This window comes from Rhamphochromis longiceps, linkage group LG18, assembly GCF_057381845.1.
Source record: "Rhamphochromis longiceps isolate RC_006_pf linkage group LG18, R_longiceps_female_GT1.1, whole genome shotgun sequence".
Classification (NCBI taxonomy): domain Eukaryota; kingdom Metazoa; phylum Chordata; class Actinopteri; order Cichliformes; family Cichlidae; genus Rhamphochromis; species Rhamphochromis longiceps.
This window is the reverse complement of record NC_140574.1, coordinates 35,119,234-35,139,288: the sequence shown is the minus strand read 5'-3', so window position 1 is coordinate 35,139,288 and position 20,055 is coordinate 35,119,234. Positions and strand designations below refer to the sequence as shown.

At 39.5% G+C, this 20,055-nt stretch overlaps 1 protein-coding gene across 4 annotated transcripts in view; it reads left to right on the top strand.

The window, feature by feature from the left end:
- Nucleotides 1-14,351, top strand: part of LOC146648749 (stonustoxin subunit beta-like) — a 48,116-nt gene extending 33,765 nt beyond the window's left edge. Inside the window, exons 5-11 of one of the 4 annotated variants that reach the window (XR_014908638.1) lie at nt 457-658; nt 785-2,597; nt 4,717-4,890; nt 5,317-5,490; nt 7,986-8,118; nt 9,005-9,051; nt 9,213-9,303. Coding sequence is in view for 3 of the 4 variants with exons in the window: in XM_085390311.1 (XP_085246437.1) it covers nt 457-658; nt 785-2,597; nt 4,717-4,890; nt 5,317-5,490; nt 9,005-9,051; nt 9,213-9,742 (2,940 nt within the window). In the remaining variant the exon portion in view is untranslated. Of the gene's footprint in view, nt 1-422; nt 659-784; nt 2,598-4,716; nt 4,891-5,316; nt 5,491-7,985; nt 8,119-9,004; nt 9,052-9,212 lie in introns of those variants that run through there. The other 3 variants (XM_085390311.1, XM_085390312.1, XM_085390313.1) reach the window with 3 other exon arrangements.
- Nucleotides 14,352-20,055: the final 5,704 nt, after the last annotated feature.

Below are 20,055 nucleotides of genomic sequence, written 5' to 3'. Positions count from 1 at the left end.
TGAGTGTATGTGAGTGTACATAATATATGTGTATTATGTAATGTGACATAATTAGTGTCGCATAATATCCAGATTTCAGAGCAGATAGAACATCTTTATACTTGTGCATGTGTATGTCATACATATTTTGAACAGCAGAATCAGTCTTTGTGCAGAGGCGTTTGAAGTGATAACTCTTAGCTTTAAGACAGAGAGCTAAATATGTGGAAAATATTCTCAAAATATCCTGATTTTACCTTTAACCATGTCAGACAGTGTAGCTCTGGTAGAGAAATATGTCTCAATTGTTTTAGAAGCTGGGACTTTAAATTTCATTGGGGATTGTGTGTAATTATTATAGTTAAATTGATTCCCAGACATCTAGCTTTTCATAAGCTCTTCTTTACTGTCTTCTGTTTTTATTCACCCTTCAACTTGTCCAGGTCGTGCGGTCATTCATAAAGTATTCTATTCCAGCTGCTGGAGGAAAACATCATCACTTTTGTGAAGAACGAGCTGAAGAATATGCAGAAGGTTCTGAGTCCAGATTACCCAGAATGCTTAGAGAGTCAAAGGGAGGATGATGAGCTGAGGAGCAGCAGAGAGGCATTTGTGAAGCTCACAGTGGACTTCCTGAGGAGAATGAAGAGGGAGGAGCTGGCTGACCATCTACAGAGCAGTGAGATATTTCATGAAATATTTATGCAGTTGGATGAATGAAACATTTTATTTTGTTTGAAGAAATAGACAAAATCTATGCACTTTATATCCTTTATTGATGTATTTTGTATATTGGGTCCTTTAGAAACTTGCAATAGAAACGTCAAGTGGTGTCATCATGAATTGAAATCTAATCTGAAGAAGAAGTTCCAGTGTGTGTTTGAGGGGATCGCAAAAGCAGGAAACCCCACCCTTCTGAATCAGATCTACACCGAGCTCTACATCACAGAGGGATTAACAGCAGAGGTCAGTGATGAACATGAGGTCAGACAGATTGAAACAGTATCCAGTAAACCATGCAGTCTGGAAGCAATAATCAGACCAAAAGACATTTTTAAAGCCTCACCTGGAAGAGATGAACCAATCAGAACAGTGCTGACAAAGGGAGTGGCTGGCATTGGGAAAACAGTCTTAACACAGAAATACACCCTGGACTGGGCTGAAGACAAAGCCAACCAGGACATCCAGTTCATATTTCCATTCACTTTCAGAGAGCTGAATGTGCTGAAAGAGGAAAAGTTCAGCTTGGTGGAACTTGTTCATCACTTCTTTACTGAAACCAAAGAAGCAGGAATCTGCAGCTTTGAAGACTTCCAGGTTGTGTTCATTTTTGATGGTCTGGATGAGTGTCGACTTCCTCTAGACTTCCACAAAACTACAATCCTAACTGACCCTAGAAAGTCCACCTCAGTGGATGTGCTGCTGACAAACCTCATCAGGGGGAAACTGCTTCCCTCTGCTCGCCTCTGGATAACCACACGACCTGCAGCAGCCAATCAGATCCCTGCTGACTGTGTTGATATGGTGACAGACATAAGAGGGTTCACTGACTCACAGAAGGAGGAGTACTTCAGGAAGAGATTCAGAGATAAGAACCAGATCAGCAAGATCATCTCCCACATCAAGACATCACGAAGCCTCCACATCATGTGCCACATCCCAGTCTTCTGCTGGATCACTGCTACAGTTCTGGAGGTTATGCTGAAAACCAGAGAGAGTGGACTGCTGCCCAAGACTGTGACTGAGATGTACATCCACTTCCTGGTGGTTCAGGCCAAAGTGAAGAAGGTCAAGTATGATGGAGGAGCTGAGACAGATCCACACTGGAGTCCAGAGAGCAGGAAAATGATTGAGTCTCTGGGAAAACTGGCTTTTGATCAGCTGCAGAAAGGAAACCTGATCTTCTATGAATCAGACCTGACAGAGTGTGGCATCGATATCAGAGCAGCCTCAGTGTACTCAGGAGTGTTCACACAGATCTTTAAAGAGGAGAGAGGACTGTACCAGGACAAGGTGTTCTGCTTCATCCATCTGAGTGTTCAGGAGTTTCTGGCTGCTCTTCATGTGCATCTGACCTTCATTAACTCTGGACTCAATCTGCTGAAAGAACAAGAAATGACATCCCAGATGTCTGAGACAAAAGTTGGATCACTAGAGAAATACTTCTACCAGTATGCTGTGGACAAAGCCTTACAGAGTCCAAATGGACACTTGGACTTGTTCCTCCGCTTCCTTCTGGGTCTTTCACTGCAGACCAATCAGACTCTCCTACAAGGACTGCTAAGGCAGACAGGAAGTGACTCAAGGGCCAATCACAAAACAGTTCAATACATCAAAGAGAAACTCAGTGAAGAAGGCCTGTCTATAGAGAAAAGCATCAATCTGCTCCACTGTCTGAATGAACTGAATGATAGTTCTCTTGTGAAGGAGATACAACAGTCCCTGAGATCAGGAAGTCTCTCCACAGATAAACTGTCTCCTGCTCAGTGGTCAGCTCTGGTCTTCATCTTACTGTCATCAGGAGAAGATCTGGATGTCTTTGACCTTAAGAAATACTCTGCTTCAGAGGAGGCTCTTCTGAAGCTGTTACCAGTGGTCAAAGCCTCCAATAAAGCTCTGTAAGTAAACATCTACTCACACATTTTTTTTGTTCAAATATTGATGCAGTGTATGGTTTGTAACAGTAGGAAGTGTTAGTATTTCTGAAAAATATTGTTCCTGTAACCCTTACTAAAGCACCATCCAGACCCAGCCTATAGTGTACTGAGAGCTTTTCTTTAACTCCTCAAAAATGAATAAAAATAAAATAGAATAATAAAAATCCTTGATGGAGGACCTTTTACCTTTACTGTAACCTTCTCTCATCAAGGGGGTGAACTCCCTTATGTGAAGTCTTATATGCAAACATGGATATGTTCGTTATCCAGAGAAATGTCATACTCTCAACTAAAAGCTCATATAGACAATTTCTGCAATTACTAAACACATTGGAAAGAAGCGAAAGTAAAGGAACAGGTACATAATTTTCCAAAAGTTCGCTAAACACAAACAACGGAAACACAAGCATTCAACTTCATGTAGCCACAAATGCTATAGCTGGTTGGCTAGCAGACATCTCAGAGATTCCAAAACTGCAAGCTTTGTCACACTCTGACCAAAATTCACTGAATCAAGCTCCAAAAGAAGACCAAAAATACGCATAGCGGTCCATATGCACTAAGACAGAAATATGTTTACAGGACTGTTTTCCTCCATTGTTCTCCACCAATAGCCCCTGTAGCTACTGATAATGGTAGCGCTAACACAATGCATCAGATCCACTAATGTCAACAATCACCATTTTCAGCCCAGCTACAGACACGTTACTGGATTGCGCCATGTGTAGTAAATTTAGGGTCAATGGAGTTTTCCCCTAGCAAGTTCTGGCTGGTGGAACTGATGTGTAAACATGGTTCTATTGGTTCAAATGAATAAAACGAGGTGTCAATCATGCAAAATGGCCAATAGAAGCTGAAGTTATATCCCCTCAAAATTTAAAGACCCAGGATCCATTTAAACTGATCATAGTGCAGTGCAGAATTGTGCCCGTTGGATGTGAGCGTGTGGGTAATGCTTCAGAAATATACATAAAAAAAACATTTTAGGCATGTAAATGAAGTTAAAAAATTTCTGCTGTTCAATACCCCAAAAAATTCAACTCAGGTATGGTGTCCAAAGTGTGCCAAAATCGGACAGGCCTGTACAATGCCTGGACAATTATGTATAAACAGTCCTGTTAAATTTTCACTGTTGCACTTCGGAAGCATACATCTTTGCACAGATTATTTTAATATGTTGATTACTGGTTTTCCACATTTCAATGTGAACCAAAGCATGTTTTCAATGTGGTTATATCCTAATAAATAAATAAATTATGCAAGGAAAATATTAACTTGTTCACTCATGATCTTGTCTCCTTGTCCAACATTTTGGTTTGTTTTTTCTAATGCATATTAGATTTAGCATATTTTGGTCAGTAAACTGTCATTACTGAAAGAGTCAGATATTTTAATATGGAAAGTATGTATGCAGCACGGTGGAACGGTGGTTAGCACTGTTGCCGCACAGCAAGAAGGTCCTGAGTTCAATTCCACCATCAGGCCGGGATTTTTCTGTGTGGAGTTTGCATGTTCTCCCCGTGTTTGCGTGGGTTCCCTCCGGGTACTCCGGCTTCCTCCCACCGTCCAAAGACATGCAGCTTGTGGGGATAGGTTAATTGGAAAAATCCAAATTGCCACTAGGTGTGAATGTGCGAGTGAACGGTTGTCTGTCCCTGTGTGTTAGCCCTGCGACAGACTGGCGACCTGTCCAGGGTGTACCCCGCCTCTCGCCCTATGACAGCTGGGATAGGCTCCAGCGCCCCCCACGACCCTGAAAAGGATAAGCAGATGGATGGATGCTTCTGTCAGTGAATATTCATTTATTATCACTGAAGATACTAGGTTGTCAAGATTCAAGAACCTTATTGTCAATACAATAATGTAGTAGTTTAGATACAGTCACTAGTCACTAGTTTAAATACAGAGCTGTAACTCTGCTGTTACATATTCAGCAAATTCAAATTATAATTGTTAATACTATTTTTTTTTTCAAACTTGAATTTTTAGTTGCATTCTTATTTATGATGGACATATTTGCTTTTCTTGCTGTAGGTTGAAAATAAAATTTGATTTGATCACAAATATTATTGATTTTCAGACTGTCTGGCTGTAACCTCTCAGAGAGAAGCTGTGGAATACTGTGCTCAGTTCTGAACTACGAGTTCTCTAGTCTGGGAAAACTGGACCTAAGTAACAATGACCTCCAAGACTCAGGAGTAAAGCTTCTGTCTTCTGGATGGAAGAAGTCAAACTGTAACCTTGAATCTCTCAGGTTTTTTTTTCTTTAATCTATATTCATAACATGGGTAATATTACTGTACAATTAAAAACATTATAGAATTCTAAACTGACATTTAATGATACACCTAAAGGTAAATAAGACTGAATTACTATTTTGTTTATATTTATTTTCATAACAACTTAAAAAAATAACTGATGAGAGATGCACAGGTCTACTTAGAAATGTAGGAATTTTTTGTTCAAACCTTTTATTTGATGGGAATACCATCCTAAAAGAGAAGTCAAACATGGGATGAAATGAAATAGAATAGCCCTTTTATTGCCATTGTACATGTACAATTGTGGGTGCTCCACGCCACCTGTGCCAGAATAAAATATAAATAGGAACATTCAAATAAAACAATCCTTCTCTGCAGTTTTTACAGATGAATTGTTGCGGGTTTTTTTGTGTCTGCAGTCTATCAGGCTGTCTGATCACAGAGGAAGGCTGTATTTCTCTGGCCTTAGCTCTGAGCTCCAACCCCTCCCATCTGAGAGAGCTGGACCTGAGTTACAATGATCCAGGAGACTCAGCAATGAAGGTGCTGTCGGCTGGATTGAAGGATCGACGCTGGAGACTGGACACTCTCAGGTATGGAGAAAATGTCTGATAGAGGAGAATATTTCTGTTAAATCCTGTCTGTTTCATGCAGATGAGGCATCAATAGTCCCACACTTGAAGATTTTTCATTTATTTGGAACAGAAAATCTACAAAACTTTATTCTAAGGAGTTTGGAAAGAAAAGCGTCTTGACTTCTTTAAACATCCTGAAGACATTTCACCTCCCATCCCAGAAGTTTCTTCAGTTCTAAGAGCAATTGGTGATGAGTCCAAGATATTTAAGCCCTATTGGGAGTGTTCCTAAGAGGGTTTTGGACCCTTTACTGATCCTCTGCCTAATCACACAAGCCAAGGTGTGAAAAAAGGGTGTTGGTCACAATCAGCCATGGTTAAGTGTGAACCTATTGTGAGATCTTGTCCCACTCCATCATGTGACTTATAGAGGTCAAATGGCCCATGTGCATGGGCAGATGTGAGTGGGAATTAAGGCATCTGAGAAGGGATGTCTTAATCCATGCTCAATCATCCAGGTAAGTAAATCTCCAAAAGTTGATTCTGTTCATCTGGACATAGCGTTTTCAGTGGGAGAAACGTTTCGTCACTCATCCAAGTGACTTCTTCAGTCTCAGCTGTCTCCAGGTTTCCTGGAGGTATCTTATAAACAGTACATTTAAATTATGACTGAAAATAGCACCACACACCCAGGACAGAAAGGGGAGTCAAGGAGGCCATTTATTTGAAAACAGAAAGACCATCTCTAAATCGAGGAGGGGCCTAAGGGTGCATCATACGCCATCTTACAATGCTGTGATTGCAGCCATTCCCCAACTCTTTGTGAATTGTAACTATGGTCACTGATCAGTGGGCTTTGATCAGTGGTTGTTGATCAATGGTCATGAGAATTTGCATAATTATGATGAAGGAACTGACCTCTCAGCCCATTGTTCCTTCAGTGGTGCTAGTTTTAGTCATTATGCAAATGTATTGTTTATAAGATTGGAGAAACCTGCAGTCAGCTGAGACTGAAGAAGTGACGAAACGTTTTTCCCACTGAAAATTGATTGGATTATAGATGGCAGACAGCTGGTGTCATAAACCACCGCCTCTGTTCAAAGATGGTCATTACAGTGGGCATAAATGCCTTCTTTCACTTCTCTTTCAAACCACTTTCTGTCTTCGCTGTCCAAAATGACAACACTGTCATCATCAAAAAAGTGTCCATTGTCTTTTAGATGTAGATGTACAACTGAGTCTTGTTCTGTTGAGGTGGCTCTTCTATGTTGTGCCATTCATTTATGAAGTGATGTTTGGGCTCTCCAATGTAGAGGTCTGAGCATTCCTCGTTACACTGTACAGCATACACTGCGTTGTTAAGTTTGTTTTTAGGAGTTTTTTCTTTGGGATGAACCAGTTTTTGTCTGAGAGTGTGGCTCAGTCTGAAGTACACTGGGATGTTATGCTTGGAGAATACTCTTGTCTTGTTTCTGAGTCCATGGACTCAGTCATTTTGGGTTTGGTGTATTTATTATTATTATTATTATTATTATTATTATTTGTGGACTCATGTTCTAGTTATGGGATGATTTGTGTTTTGGGATTTTCTGGTTCTGGGATTCTGGGTTGGTGCTTCCTCTGTTGGTGTTGGTGTTTCCTCTGTCTCGTCAGGTTAATCAGGTCCAGCTGTGTCTCCCACCTGTGTGTGATTTCCCAGTGTCCCTCTGTGTGTATTTATGTTGTGTGAATTGGTGTGCTCGTGACTTGTCCATCTGTGTTCGTCTCCTGGAAACTGTTTGTGAACCTCCCTGTGAATCCTCTGTGTGCTCTCCCTGTTGTCCTCTCTTCATGTTCAGGTTTGCCGTTCTATAGTTTAGTTTCTCCTTATTCTAAGAACTGTTTAGATTTATAATAAATCTCCCTCGCATCTCAAGTGCCTGCATTTGAGTCCTTTTTCCCACACACCACACGACTGCTGCCCCAGCCGTGACAACTCTCCTGAGTTTCTCTGATAAACCTACTACATAGGGGATGACAGTGTTGTTGCTTTTGTCTTTCTGATTCTCCCTAGTTGGTGTCTGAGCTTTTTTTCTGTGCATCTTTGCTGATTTGATGAAAGCCCAAATAGAATAACCACATATTTTAAGAGTTTTCTTTGTCTGTGTGTTCTTTCTTATTCCCTTCTGGCTTAGAGGGAATGTTTTCTGCCCGGTGTTGTAGGGTCCTGATCCAAGTTTGTATTCCAGAGGGTGGTGGGAGTCAAAGAGGAGGTACTGGTTGGTGTGTGTGGACTTCCGGTAAACTTCAATGTTGAGGTTTCCATTCTCCTCAATCTGCACAGCACAGTCCAGAACTGTTATCTTTTGTGTCTTCCCTTGTGAACTTTGCGTTTCTATCCACTGTATTTACGTGAGCAGTGAAGGATTCTAGTTCTTGGATTTTGATTTTGACCCAGGTGTCATCAACATATCTGTACCAGTAGCTAGGTGTTGTCGTGTTTCTGATGGTGACCTTTGTTACTTTGGTCCCAGCTCTCTGCAGGTCATTCACCAGGTCCCCCCGTGTGGTTCTGGGATCTTTGCCCACCATTCTCATGATCATTTTGACCCCACGGGATGAGATCTTGCGTGGAGCCCCAGATCGAGGGAGATTATCAGTGGTCTTGTATGTCTTCCATTTTCTGATGATTGCTTCCACAGTTGATTTTTTCACACCAAGCTGCTTGCCTATTGTAGATTCACTCTTCCCAGTCTGGTGCAGGTCTACAATACTTTTCCTGGTGTCCTTCGAAAGCTCTTTGGTCTTGGCCATGGTGGAGTTTGGAGTCTGACTGTTTGAGGCTGTGGACAGGTGTCTTTTATACAGATGATGAGTTCAAACAGGTGCCATTCATACAGGTAACGAGTGGGGGACAGAAAAGCTTCTTACAGAAGACGTTACAGGTCTGTGAGAGCCAGAGATTTTCCTTGTTTGAGGTGACCAAATACTTATTTTCCACCCTGATTTACGAATAAATTCTTTACAAATCCTACCATGTGGATTCATGGATTTTTTTTTTCACATTCTGTCTCTCACAGTTGAAGTGTACCTCTGGTGCAAATTACTGACCTCTGTCATCATTTTAAGTGGGGGAACTTGCACAATCGGTGGCTGACTAAATACTTTTTTGCCCCACTGTAGACAGTCACCCTGGCCCGTGGATTCTCTCCGACTTTGCCTAGATATTTTTTCCTGCTTTCCCTAGACAGGCCACTTGAGGCACTAGATGACAGCTCTCAGCAAGTTACATGCATGTGCCCTTACAAAAACAACGGCAGGGACGTGTCCTTTCCAGCTAAACAGAAGAGGAATGTAAAGATAATGAAGGTCACAGTTTGAATCAGTCATATTTCATTCAATACAGTGGTGTACTGACAGATCCAGGATCAGTCCAAATCATCAGCAGTTTGATCCATGTATGGATTGAAGTGTATTTGTGAAAATGTTATGTAATGTCCATTTGTGCATGCTGAAAGAGACTGTGTTGGTCTGACCCCCCTCCTCCTTTTAGGGTGGAGCCTGCTGGAGTCCGATGGCTGAGACCAGGTCTGAGGAAGTGTAAGTGTGTTTTTAATGTGATTCATGAAAACAAAGCAGCACACATTCAACCATCTTCATCATTCACATCTCTGATGTCAGGAGTCATCATCAAAGTGTCAATCAATGAACAGATGATGGATCAATAACTGCAGCTGGATTGTGTTTGTTCTCTCCACCAGATTCCTGTCAACTCACAATCGACACAAACACAGTACACAGAGAACTCAAACTGTCTGACAACAACCGCAATGTGACATGTGTGAAGGAGGTTCAGTCATATCCTGATCATCCAGACAGATTCGATGTGCGTTCTCAGCTGCTGTGTAGAAATGGTCTGACTGGTCGCTGTTACTGGGAGGTCGAGTGGAGAGGAGAAGTTTATATAGCTGTGAGTTACAGTGGAATCAAAAGAAGAGGAGACAGTACTGACTGTGTGTTTGGATGGAATGATCAGTCCTGGAGTCTGAGGTGCTCTCATGATGGCCCTCGTCATATCTGGCACAATAACAAATCAACATCAATCTCCTCCTCCTCCTCTGTCTCTAACAGAGTAGCAGTGTATGTGGACTGTCTTGCTGGCACTCTGTCCTTCTACAGAGTCTCCTCTGACACTCTGATCCACCTCCACACCTTCAACACCACATTCACTGAAACTCTTCATGCTGGATTTGGGTTTCTCTGGCTTGATTCTTCAGTGTCCCTGTGCTGAGTTGAGTGTAAATAGTAGTGATGCAATGGATCAAATGTCTCACGGTTCGGATCGGATCACGTTTTTTTCGTCACGGATCGGATCAATTTTCGGATCAGCAGAAAAAAAGAAGAAGACAAAAATTTAACTTGCCATTTACTTATTTAGCTGCACCTTTGGCAGCAAGGGTTAGAGGTCAGACATCTGGAGTCTGGAAGTTGGGGGTTGGGGCTAGCAACACGGTCCAGTAAAAGAGTCTAACATCCATATTTTGCATGGTGTTGCGGCTGATAAAGAGCCATAAACTAAATCCCATTGTTTAGAGGTGATTGCCAGTTTCTTAGGTTTTTTAGAGACACAGAGAGTGAGAGAGATCGTGTTCTACATTACTTTAAAAAGGGATTTTCAGAGCTGTTGACATATGAAGCAGTGTTTATAGAAACATGGAACAACTCTGTTTATGGCATTGAGTGTTAAATTGTGACAGTTTCAATAAAGCCTGCAAAATACTTGCATTTATACTGGAGAGCAAAGAAAAGTTTGACACTAGTTGTACAATTGAAAATCAGTTTCATAAAAACCACGTAAACAGACATGAAGAAGAATGTGTTTGTAAAACTAATGGTAACGTTATATAAGACAGCCTGTTTCTGCTATCGAAACAGTTTGTGTTGTTAATCCTGAACGATTCTTGGTCACAACATTTGCATAATCAGAGAATGGTCATTTTACTCACACACATTTGGAAAATCACATAGTTTGACAATAAAAATCCTAGAATAATTAGTATTTGAGATTGCTGCAGCTACATCATTAAGATCACAACCTGATTTAAAACAGAATCTAACATCTACATGCTTGCCCCTGGAAATAGCTCAATTATGTACGAACAAGGATCACTGCTATGGAGTTCCCATGTTTTACATACAGACTTAGGGCTGCTTGTTTCCTCTTGGCATTTTCTTATTTAAGCGTTGGTGACTTTGAACCTCAAAGTTTATCAGCACACTTGTTTCCCTTTTACCATCAAACATTTCTTTTAGCCATCTGTGTTTATCGGTGCAATATGTCACAAATTTTATTCAATAGCCACAAAGTACACAAATACGAGATTAAATATTGTATTTATCAAAGATACATAATTACACATTCATACAATTAACAAGGTGTCTATATAAATTACACACGACATATTAAAAGCATTATAACATACAAATAAGTGTTTTATGATAGTCTGACATACTTTTAAACCATAACAATAAGTTTTTAAAATCATGTTCATTGATGATCACATTACATGATCACATAACATGTATCACATTTTCAAAGCATGATATAGGTACGCACTATGTTAGCATATGAAATACGGGATGATATTTCTAAAATTAGACACGCAGTACAACGATACTCTTTTATGTCAGAGGATGGCTATCAGTATATTTTAAAAGACATAAGAAACACACCTTGGACCTGTAAAATGCCTATGCAGTTTCCTAAAAATCAAGCGCCTGAGGGCTTAACTTTGCTGACCAGTTGGGGCACATACATTTATGCTGAATGTTGCAGGAACATGCTCATGTGTGGTGGTCATTCAATGCTGCTCTGGCTGGTTAGACAGTCCAAGAGTGATATCCTGCACATCTGAGAGTTCGAAAACACAAAGATTTATTTTGTGTTACAGTCAAAGTTGGATGTTCATTTTTGTCCTTTAAAAATGTTTGTGTATTTGAAAGCACTATCATTTAAGGATGACTTGGATCGTCTCTCTCTAAGAGTATCTCCTTTGAAAGCGGAGACAAGTTTACCCACTGATCCACGTTACTTTACTTGGATGATGACTCCTCTCTCCCTCACTCAGAAACACTCCTAATATAACCAAGCAAATAAATAATATTGAAGATTTAGTACATCATTACAAAATCAGCAAAAACATCTCCCTTTGATTCCATTTCTTCATTACTGCTGAACATCAGGCAACAATTATCCCAGTAAATCACAGTAAAATGTAAAGCAAATACTTGTGCCTGTATAAAGAACATTCAATTCTAAAACTCACAACTATTTATATTTTAGCTGTGTATGGTTTATCTGCAGCCTCTGATAAAAGATCAGAATTGTAATTTTCTCTGCTTTGTCTAACCTCTGCAGAGCCTCTGTCAAGAAAAACATATCTGTAAGCATAGAAGATGTAAAATATACAGTTCATAACTCACACTGGACAAACCTCGGTCAGTTGATTAACTCTGTGCAGTGCAGATGAGCATCAGTCAGCAAGTCAAGGGGGTGAGACAGACTCATGCCCTTTGTGACTCTGCTTGTTCTTCTGAGGAAACACCACCGTCTCTCCACACCGTCACCATCTGTGAGCATAAACTTCCGCTCTGCCAGCATGTAGGAAATCACATATCACACGCACGGGGTGAAGAAACATCAGATTTCGAGTTTGGATACTTTTGATCTAAATAGATCAAACTAGCTCCTAGGTTCAGTAATCAGTGAACAGACAGACAATGACATCATACTGATTCTGTATGAATACAATATGATATTTTCAATTCAGGTGTCAAAGTAATTTATATATATATATATTTTTTAGGGGTGCAACAATATTCGTATCTGTATTGAACCGTTCGATACAGTGCTTTCGGTTCGGTACGCATATGTATTATCGAACAATACAAAATTTTTAATTTATTTTATCAACTTTACTTCTGACGATGCTGTCTGTGTTGAGAGCTCAGTGAATCTGCGTTCGACTACTCCGCCTAGGCTGCACTGTCGAGCGCAGATCCACTGAGCGTAGTGTGCTCTTGTGTGTGGGGGTGGGGGCAAGCTAGCGAGACAGAAGCTAAGCTCGTTGCCACATGGCAATTGCCTCAACGCTACCCGAAATTGAACCTCCCCCACCCTCATTCAGATCTGGCGTTTGGAACTATGTTGGTGTTCATGTGAAGTATGACCCTGATGGTAAGCGCGTCATAGACAAAAGTAAAACAGTATGTCGGATGTGCCACGCAATGCTCAATTACATGGGTGGGAACTAGTGTGTTAGCGCAGTTAGCTCATTAATGTGTTGACACCATCCAGTCCCACGTACGGGGCGATCCGCGGTAACTCGTTAACGGAGATTTGCCGTGTTGTGGCGTTAAGGTCATTTCAACGAGATTAACGCTGACAGCACTAGTGGGAACACAACGAATATGACTGCACATTTACGCCGACATCATCCTAGTGCAAAGACAAGTGGAAGCAGACAAAAACAACAAGCAGCATGCTACAAACTTTACCCGAGTCATTTAGACAGCCGTTAGCACATGATTCTCATTATGGGGACCTGATATGTTTAATATGCTGCTGAGAATATAGCCCAGAAGAAGCGGATAGTATAGCTTTTATTTTGGAAAGAGCCATTTCTCTGTAATAAACTCTCTTTTCCAAAGATGAGTGATTTCTTGATCAGATAGATTTATCTCTTTTTTATTATTTTGTTGCTTCAGCAACATTGAATTTAAAAACTGTACTTTTGAGTTAAAATATATATTTATAATTTTAAAAAATGACAAATGAAAAAGACATGAAAATTTTTTTGTATCGAAAAATATCGAACCGTGACACCAAAGTATCGAACCGAACCGTGAATTTTGTGTATCGTTGCACCCCTAATATATATATATATATATCTATATCTATATCTATATATATATCCTCTTTATAAATCCTGCCCACTGCAGTCTATTTACTAATAATGTCAGAGTGTTAGAAACAAAGAAACATCAGAATTGTCTTTGTTGACATAAACCTGTCTGGGATCCTTTGTTGTTCTTTTTTATGCAGAGTTACATTATAAATATAAAGAGTTATTTTAGAGTCTCATCAGTTTTCCTACGTCTTTAATTAACACATCAGCAGGGCCGCGCTGAAGCTCCCATGTTAAACACACACTGAACTATGGACACGTTCATGTATTTCTAATAGTATCATAACCAGGCTGTTATCAGGCTGCACTAACATTATGTCACACACACTGAATGTAACAGTGACAGTTTACATCCATCACACAATCAGCTGTGATTGGATGTTTCACTGTCATCAAACTAGTCAACAAGAAGTAGAATAAATAGGAATCACTCATTTACTGACAGCATGTATGATTTAAATAAGTACAGATTATGTATGAAGTATAACTGCACACAGCAGGAGGACTCTGGATACTGACGTCAGTGTATCTGTGGAAGCTCACACAGCGTGTCTCTGTTATTCAATATTGTGCTGCATATTGTATCCATGCAAAGATGAACAGACTCTGTATTCACTGGTCTCTGTGCTGCTGACTGCTTTGCTGCAGCTCTGATGTCATCATCACTCCCTCCTCACCAAATCCACACTTTTAAGCTTAAATTTCAAAACTTACATTTTAACTACTGATTTTATCTACTGTTCTGATTTTATCTATTCTGATTTTATCTACTGTTCTAATTTTTGATTTTATATACTCTTTTGTTTGTTTGTTTGTTTTAATCAATTTTAAATCATGCTTTTTATTTGTTTTTGTTTTTAATGTCTTTGTAAAGCACTATGAATCACCTTGTTTTTGAATTGTGCTATATAAATAAACTTGCCTTGTCTCACAGACGTGCAGAGTGTGTGGATATCAAAGCTAAGTTTCCACCATGTTTGTAGTCTGTACTGGGACTCATGGAGCATCTCTCTATGAGCACTCAGTGCTTTAAACAGTGAGTCCCAGTTTAACCAGCAGCCTTCACACCACACATCACACAGACATGGAAACTTCAAACCCTCAGACTGAAGTCACTGGCAGTCTCTGGCACCAGTGAGTCCGCTAACAAACATACAGCAAACAGTGAAGGTTTGGTAGAGAAAGCCGGTTGGGTAATACCAAGTATGCGGCGGAGGAGGGGGGGTTACATTACTAGATGATTAAACATGAAACTATTTTTCTGGCAATATTCGAAATGATTAAAGAAAATCAACAAGCTATTTAAGCAAGATAATTCATAAATTTATTAACTGGAATGATGAAATTATATTGGCTGGAGCTGATTAATGGGGGGTCATGACCCCCGTAACCCCCCTGGAAATTATGCGCCTGGTCCTCAGGTCAAATCTTTGTTTCAGCGCTGAGTTTCATGTTCTCCCTCCCGTGTTTGTGTGCATCCTCTCCGGTACTCCACCTTCCTCCCACAGTCCAAACACATGCAGTTAGTGGGGTCAGGTTAACTGTCAGTGGTTGTGTGTCTCTCTGTGTTATTCCACCTTAATAAATGACTTCCTGTCAGCATTAAGTGCTTCTGTAGGACTGATGTTATTTTCATGGGTTGGATCATTTAAATGAAGCTGGACTCAGATGCAGTAAATAAGTTGATTGATCATTGATTAGTAAAGCTGGTCAAATCCATCACGTGGACACATGTGATTGTGTATTGTAGTATTGATCCCATTGTTGGTATTAGTACTGGATCAATAACACTGGATGAATGCGTTCAGCATGGAGCCCCTGAGCTGTGTTACAGACAAACATGGAAAACTGACAGGTCTGTGTCATTCACAGTCTGTAACACTTCTAAACAACAGAGGCTGACCCACGTGCCTCAGAGCCAGGCACGCTCACATCACAGCTCTCTAAATAAGCCAGTTTCAAATAAGAGCTGAAAGCTGTGTTTGGTTGTGTTAGCTTATTATTGTGGAGACTAACATTCAGTGATCATGTGTTCAGACTCATAATGATTACTATCATAAATCCTGATCTTTGTATTTACTGTGTGTTGGATCAATAACTGAGATTCATTGTATCACACAGCTGTGCTGCTGGGAACTGTGATGTCAGCTCATCTGGAACAATACGAGGTATCTACTACCTACGGTGGCCCCTAGAGACAAAGCACGTACAAACTCCAAAACACTTGCAAACTCCAAAACACAACGGAAGTGCTCCAGGACGCTAGGGGCAGTGTTGAGCTCGATTTGCAAAATAAACGGCAAGTTTGTCTGTATGGGACGGTCTAGTCTCCGTCGCGCTTCCCAGGTTGCCTAGCAACCATGATACTAACCGCTGGAAGCGTGTCATACAACTTTGTTTGACAGAAATGAGGGAGAACATATTTTGTTCATTTGTTTGTTTGTTTCTACAAGAGCTTTGTGTGATGTGATAAGTATCTGAGGCTGAGACCACAGGACAGTAAAACATGATTTTTGGGCTTCATTTCTGTGCTGAACAGTCATTTAAGATTAGTTAGTAAATAAGAATTAGCTGATGTTGTTCATGAGACTAAAGTCATATCACTTTGGTAATGTAAATATAATATGACCAATATTATAGTTATTATATTAATCATTATTAGCTATTACAGCCGTGAACATGAACTCTGTGTCAAATACTGAGCCTCAGTACAGGTTCAAATTGCAGTTATTTACATGTCTTATCACCTTAAATCTTCACTCAAAGACAAGTATCTTTGACAGTGCATATATAGGTGTATCATATATAAGAGACAAATGTTGTTCCTTCAGTATGTTGGCATTACTAAATGTGGCTCATTGCTTACATATATTTATTAAAAGAAAATGTACGAGCTGTGATAACTGTTTCTGATAAAATGAAGAGTAGACTGATATATGAAATATTCCTTTACTGGGTGAGAAAATCAGACCATGTCATAACTGCTTTAAGTCATACAGAATAGATATCAGAGCCTTAAAGAGGCTGACTTCTGCTAAATGGGTCAAACTGGGCAGAAAGTATACAAACACATAACATCCTTATAGAATATGATGTAACACTATAGATCAACTTAGCTCAGAATATATAAAGCATATAAACAGTTACAGCAATATGATGCAACAAACACAGCAGTGCTACTGATCCAAAATCCTCAAAGCTTCATAGAACTGAAACAAACATTTATTTTTAGGTCCATTCTGCTGCTGATACATACTTTAGGTTTCTGAATATTAAACTTGTTGCTGCCTTTCATAGTGTGTAGCTTGAAGGCCCTGAGTACTTTCTCCCACACTGGAAACACTGGGATGATCACATTATTTGAACATTACCTAATAAGACTGATTCAGGACAGACAGTTATGTTAAACTTTCCTAGCAGTCCTTCACAAACAGGGAACAGTCTGTCTATTCTCTCCATCTGTCAGCTGCTGCTGGCTCTTCCTCCTCCTCTTCCTCACACACTGCTGAGTTTGTCCTGGTGGATCATCAGGGCTGCAAAGCCTCACAGATGATGTGCAGCAGTGGGTCCCTCAGTCTGTCCTCACTCTGGACATTTGCAGTTGTCACACATGGAAATCAAATGTGTGATAAGCTGCAGGATTCAAACACAAGTGTAACTTATAAACACATGTTCATACTTTTATTACACAATCAGAGAGAAAGAAACAGAGAGAGAGTGCAGGACAGACAGACAGGTGACAGTCTCAGGTGTATACACTGCTACAAAACAGCACCAGAGAAGCAGGATTTAGTGTTTGTGTTATTACGAATCAAGAAGAGTCCCAGATGGTACAGTGGACACATGTGTGACTGCTGTGATTAAAGCATCTTTCTTTCAGCTTAACGAGTGAACCGTCAGCTCGTTCAAACACACGTTAAAGTCCGTTTGGCTCGACACCACCGAACAGAGGCAGCAATGTAACATAGCTAACATTAACAGTGCAGTGAATCCTGCTTGTGCCGTGATATTCAGGACTGCAAACCGAGCAGCATCACTGACTTTCAGCTTGTTGTGTTTGTGGATATATGACTGACTTTAATTATCCATAAAATCATCACATTCTCTGTAAGATTAAAGTCAACTATTGAACGGCGAATATTTTGAAGTAAAGGCTTTAAAACCAAGTTAGTACAAACATCGCTAATTAGTGTGAATGCTTGAAAAGCATTCACAGTATTGTTCTTCTAATCTTTATTATTATTAGTGTGAATGCTTTTCAAGCATTCACAGTATTGTTCTTCTAATCTTTATTATTAGTGTGAATGCTTGAAAAGCATTCACAGTATTGTTCTTCTAATCTTTATTAGTGTGAATGCTTGAAAAGCATTCACAGTACTGTTGTTGTAATCTTTATTGTGTGGATGCTTTAAGCATCCACACAATAAAGAGTTCCTGTTTCTCTTTATTCTTTATTGTGTGGATGCTTTAAGCATCCACACTATTGAGTTCCTGTTTCTCTTTATTCTTTATTGTGTGGATGCTTTAAGCATCCACACTATTGAGTTCCTGTTTCTCTTTATTCTTTATTTTTATTATTATTGTGTGGATGCTTTAAGCATCCACACTATTGAGTTCCTGTTTCTCTTTATTCTTTATTATTATTGTGTGGATGCTTTAAGCATCCACACTATTGAGTTCCTGTTTCTCTTTATTCTTTATACTTTATTATTGTGTGGATGCTTTAAGCATCCACACTATTGAGTTCCTGTTTCTCTTTATTCTTTATTATTATTGTGTGGATGCTTTAAGCATCCACACTATTGAGTTCCTGTTTCTCTTTATTCTTTATTATTATTATTATTATTATTGTGTGGATGCTTTAAGCATCCACACTATTGAGTTCCTGTTTCTCTTTATTCTTTATTATTGTGTGGATGCTTTAAGCATCCACACTATTGAGTTCCTGTTTCTCTTTATTCTTTATTATTATTATTATTATTCTAGTTGCTTCCGTACACTTTTTGGCACTTAACTACTTCCACAATTTTCAGCCGATTTTCACCGTTCAAATTTTAAACTATTCTGCTATTTCTGCTAATTTACGCTACGATTTTTGCTATTTTTAACTATTATACTTTTTAAAATATTAAGCTTTTTTCCTTTAATTTGTCCCATTGAAATGAATGGGAAACTTCTGCAATTCTGCTAAAATTTGCTTGTTTTTGAAACTTAACTACTTCCTCATATTTTCACCTAGAACAACCATTCAAACTTTAAAATGTTCACAAATTATTGGGCTATTCAGGTATGATTCAGCTTTTTCAAATGTTTTACTGTTTTACTTTTATGCCTCTTAAAGTTTTCAGTTGCAAAATTGTGATTTTTCACAAAATACATGCGTTGTTATGGTTGCTATGCTCTTGGCTTCCAGTGTGCCACTGAAGGTTTTGCAATTTTCACTTCATGTCCGAACAACTTCTTGCTACTTGCTCAATTTTCACTCAACTTCCACAAATTATACATCAAAACGTAGGTATTTTTGCTGGCTTTCAGGAAATGTCACTATCATTGTTGTGGGATTTATAGAATTTTTGCAAATCTCCTCAGACCAACACAAGGTCTCAAAACTCTCCATATAAAGTCAATGGAGAGCTTGTTCAAAATCATCGCTGGATTTTTGTAATGAGAGGCATATTCGAATCGTCATATCTCCTTAACGAAGCGACTTTAAGACATGAGGCTTGTCCCCGAATATCTTCAGACACCCCTGACGCTCACAATTCAAGAATTTCTTTCTCACCTATTACCGTTCTGAAATGAGTTGGACTTGTTTGAGGGTAGGAAATTCGTCCTTCGCTCAGATTTCTTCAGATTTCAAACTGTGGAAATGAACCACTTTTTTCTCTCGTCATAACTTTTTGTTGGATTTCCACAGAGACCTGAAAATTTCCATGATTGTTCACCAAAGCCTGCTGTCTCTTACGGTGAAAGAATGATATTGATACTCCAAACAGATTTCAAGTTACAAAGCGTTGTTTGAGGGCAAGTCAAGGCAGTTTTTGCTTCGCTCTACTCAGTTATGGTGCATTAGAAGTCAAATATCTTTAATAATTCATATTTTAATGATAAATTGTAAACACTGGAAGATTCCCCCATGTCTTCTGAACAAAACGGTGTAAGAATGACCGTTCTAGCCCCTACGGTTAGGAAATTATGGTCATTTGTTTGAGGGGAGTCGTCACTATGAGAAATAGACTGCAATAATCCTGTGCCTCTCTCTGCTGCGTGTGTAAAAAGATGCACCTTTTTTGGCGGGAAAACGTAAACAGCCACTCTGATTGGTGGATTTAAATTCGGCAGCTCTCTCCCTCTGTGTGTGTGTGTTTAGTGGGAGAGAGAGAACCCTACCCTTATTTGGCAGCATGTCATTGTAGGATTTAAATTGAATATAGTTAGACTGATTGACTGGATTAGAGCCTGTGTTTGTGTGTCCCTCTCTGCATTTCTGTTTCAATGTGCCTCCATATTTGTAATTTTGTAAGTTATTGCTATTCTGCTAAATCATAGTATTTCTGGTACTTGTGCTAAATACAGTATTTCTGATAAAATTATAGTATTTCTGCTTTATTATACTATTTGTGCTAAAACATAGTAT